At 56.2% G+C, this 4073-nt stretch overlaps 1 protein-coding gene across 1 annotated transcript; it reads left to right on the plus strand.

The window, feature by feature from the left end:
• Nucleotides 1-1918: 1918 nt before the first annotated feature.
• Nucleotides 1919-3438, plus strand: DICSQDRAFT_67028 (uncharacterized protein; the record flags this gene model as incomplete). Its single annotated transcript, XM_007368752.1, has 8 exons — nucleotides 1919-2367; nucleotides 2418-2482; nucleotides 2539-2638; nucleotides 2707-2749; nucleotides 2810-2849; nucleotides 2902-2923; nucleotides 2977-3017; nucleotides 3074-3438. The coding sequence occupies 8 exons, from the start codon at nucleotides 1919-1921 to the stop codon at nucleotides 3436-3438; spliced, it is 1125 nt and encodes a 374-aa protein (XP_007368814.1).
• Between the last annotated feature and the right edge of the window lie 635 nt (nucleotides 3439-4073).

Here is a 4073-nt window from a genome sequence, read left to right on the forward strand (position 1 = left end):
GGCGGACCTTGGCGCCAGGTCTGGTCAGCCCCCACGGCCTACGCGGACGACACCTCCTGTCTCTTGCGCTCGAGGATAGCGTCCTTCCTACACAATGGCACCGACCTAAGCCGCAAATCGCGCGGCAGCCTTGTAGGAAGGAGCACTCGGTGAGCAGCCTTCAAAGACTCGTTTGCGATGAACTCCAGTCTGACACCGTATATCAGAGGTCGGCCGCAAGCAAGACAGTCGTGCGCCAGTCTCTAATGAACGGGACTGGCGTCGAGGTGCGTCCATGGTCGCGCGTGCACTCCCAATCCTCCTCCTCGCCTTCGGCCGGGGTGTGGAGCTAGGATTGGGAGTGCGGCGGGGAAGGCCTTGGACGATGGATTTCGCTGCATCGTCGGTAGTAGTCGAGGGTTGGTGGGGTTGACGTTAGACGGGAACATTGGGAAAAGCCCCCGGACGCGCATGAGTGCAGCCATCCCGAGTTCGCTGCATCCCTGCCGCTCGGCACAAAAAAGTGGATAATACAAAATCTTGTCAACTCGGATAACGATGTCGCCATGTAGATCTCGCAAGATAGGTTACAATGACCCAGAAACGCTTCGTTCATTCAGAGCGATTGGTATCGATCCCATGCGTAACATAGATCAACTGAGCATCGCGCGTCGCATTCCTGAGCCAGATAACCTAGAAAATGAGGCGAAGTCGTCGAATTGTCGAGGAGATGACTGTCCGAAGTTCGAACAATAGCGGCGCTCAGACGACAACCACGCGCTCAAACCAGCTGTAAGTAACCGGTTTGATGGCCGGGCAGACAATGTTGGACGCGCCACTGAACGCGTCGGACTCCGAGTCGTTCGCGTCCAGCCTCTACGTCTCCAGATTTCTTTGTCACCTTGGCGTCCGTCCTCACCTGGTCGCCACCGGTACCCACTTGCTGTGCCAGAGGACGCGTTGAGTAACGATGCAAACCATGCCAACAGCCGGAATGCCCTCGAATAATAGCTCACCGTTGCGGTACATCCGTGAGGCCCGGCGTCTCAAGCAGAATTCGAGCCGGAGCGAGGTGTCGGACAGTGAGGAGGAACGCCAGAGGTGTGTCTTTAGTTACGACTGACGCGCCTGTAACGTTCTGTATGCGGACTTGCGCAGGCGTCTCAAGCTGAAACGATCCGCACTTGGGACTGCGAGCAATAGTGAGCTGCCCATAGTGGTGATATCTTCGGACGAGGAGGACGTGTCAAGGTGCGTAGATAGAACTACTTGCAAAGCAGCTATGTTGAGCTATGTCTCCGCAGTCTTTCTGTTATTGCGCAGAAGGGCTCTCAGTCGACTCAGCCGACGGCCGCTGCACCCGAACCCGAACAAGAGCCACGTCCAGACAGGTCCGTCGTCAGTCAGTGTGAGTGATGTAGCCGTGTTCAATGTGACATGCCTCCTCCTAGCGACACCGAAGAATTGCCTCCAGTTGGTCCACGTCGCAAGCCCGAGCGAACACCCCATGCCCGCCGTATCATCCTCAGCTCAGATGAGGAAGAGGCCAACGAGGAGGCAGCATCCATCAACGAAACTGACAATCCGCGAACCCCACACGGTCGCAACCCTCGCAGTATCTTGGACGATGATGTCATAGACCTCACGCTAAGCTCTCCAGAGAGCACGAGTCCAGAGTCTGAACTCTTCCCTCCAGCGAGACCCTCAGCATCTGTAAAGAAGAGGGTGAAAGCCAGCCCCAAGGCTCAAGGCCGTTCATCTCCAGAGCCAGAACCAATGATCCCGCTTTTCTTAGACGATTCAGAGGACGAGGGCGATCAAGAACACTGGGACAACGGCGACGGCGACACGCTTAGTGATCCTTTCTTCGATGACGACGGTGCAATCCTTGTTCTGTGAGGCCCTGATGCCTCATCAATTACCTCGTCTTGTGCTGAGAATGATTCTTAGGGACGAACCACGAAGCACGCAGAAACCAATACGTCGACCGAACCCGGCTTCGGCTTCAGGCCTCAGATTCCCTGCGCCGTCAGCTCCACGACGAGGCCCGAGCAAGCTACGATCAACCGTGTCTTCTGACTCCAGTACCGATTCTGAGTCGGAGGTCGCCTCGATCGTCAAGCCCAGACCTCGCGGGTCAGGCTCCTCTAGAGCACGGGCGACGACGACTGACAGCCCTGCACCTAGTGCTGGCAGGCTCCCAGGGAAGATCCCGCGCATGACGAAGAAGGCATTGCTGCAGCTCGAGCTGGAGCGGAGACGCGCGTACGCGCAAACGTTCTTCAACGAGCTGAACGAGTCGGTCTTCGCGGGCGGCATCCCAGCCAATACTGAGTTGCAGTGGAACAAAAGGTTGTTGACCACCGCTGGTCGTGCGCATTGGCACAGGTTCGTGGAGAGCCCGAAGAGCCCGAAAAACGCGTAGCTGAACTGTAGAGCAGGACGAAAGACGGTAACCATATCACGTCCATACAACTGGCCGAGAAAATCTTGGATTGCGACGGTGGGCCGCTGCGTGGTCCGACGCGCGAGGTGAGATACTGAGCTACCGTTTCTTAGAACGCATCAGGAATACGCTTTCGCACGAAATGTGCCATCTGGCGTGCTGGATCATCGACGAGGCCCCGAGTGAGAACCACGGCTCGCTTTTCAAGCGTTGGTGCGTACCGTCATGTTGTTGGTGACAGTCTGGGCGGGGCTCATTGCAGCTGACACAACGTGGGTTAGGGCGAACAAGATCATGCGGAAGCGATCGGAGATAGAAGTGACGGTGTGCTTCGCCAACGGATCCTCTCGTACTCACTCCTGAGCATTACGTCGTGAACAACAGACGCGGCACAACTATGATATCAAGTGCAAGTATGAGTGGAGTAAGTTGGTAGGCCGACAAGCCTGACCTGCCGTGCTAACGCTTGTCAACAGAATGCGAGAACTGCGCAAAGGTGTATGTCAATATTTGCATTGCATATCATACCAGAATATCTAAGGACTTCGTAGTTATGGCCGACATTCGAAGTCCATTAACCCAGACGAACAAGGTTTGTACTCCTACTTTGATGCCCTTAATTATATCTGGACATATGATGGTCCCCAGCATGCGGCGTGTGCAAGACTGGCAGGCTGGTACCCCAATTCCAGACTCGCCGCGCACCACCCAGGACCCCCAAGCCGAAGGCGGACAGCCAAAATGCTGCAGCGCGCAGTCGCGGTACGTCGCAATCTCCGCCAAGCCGACTTCACGTCACGCGTGCTGACACGCCTGTGTTGGCTGCAGACTCACCGATTGTCATGCCTGGAGCATTCCCCTCGCCAACGCCTTCTCCTGCGGCGAGGATAATGGAGAAGGTTCAACCTTACATCGGCCCATCTCCGTCGATCGATCCCTGCAACGATGCGGATTCAGACATTGAGATTTTGGCTCATACTCTCAAGGATATCAGTATCAGTGGCGCGAAGTGATGTTGCACGGTGGAGTCAGCGATGCTCAATTGGGTTATGTTACGCATGGGGTCGATACCAATCGCGCTGAATGAACGAAGCGTTTCTGGGTCATTGTAATCTATCTTGCGAGATCTACATGGCGACATCGTTATCCGAGTTGACAAGATTTTGTATTATCCGATTTTTTGTGCCGAGCGGCAGGGATGCAGCGAACTCGGGATGGCTGCACTCATGCGCGTCCGGGGCTTTTCCCAATGTTCCCGTCTAACGTCAACCCCACCAACCCTCGACTACTACCGACGATGCAGCGAAATCCATCGTCCAAGGCCTTCCCCGCCGCACTCCCAATCCTAGCTCCACACCCCGGCCGAAGGCGAGGAGGAGGATTGGGAGTGCACGCGCGACCATGGACGCACCTCGACGCCAGTCCCGTTCATTAGAGACTGGCGCACGACTGTCTTGCTTGCGGCCGACCTCTGATATACGGTGTCAGACTGGAGTTCATCGCAAACGAGTCTTTGAAGGCTGCTCACCGAGTGCTCCTTCCTACAAGGCTGCCGCGCGATTTGCGGCTTAGGTCGGTGCCATTGTGTAGGAAGGACGCTATCCTCGAGCGCAAGAGACAGGAGGTGTCGTCCGCGTAGGCCGTGGGG

This window comes from Dichomitus squalens, assembly GCF_000275845.1.
Source record: "Dichomitus squalens LYAD-421 SS1 unplaced genomic scaffold DICSQscaffold_39, whole genome shotgun sequence".
NCBI lineage: Eukaryota > Fungi > Basidiomycota > Agaricomycetes > Polyporales > Polyporaceae > Dichomitus > Dichomitus squalens.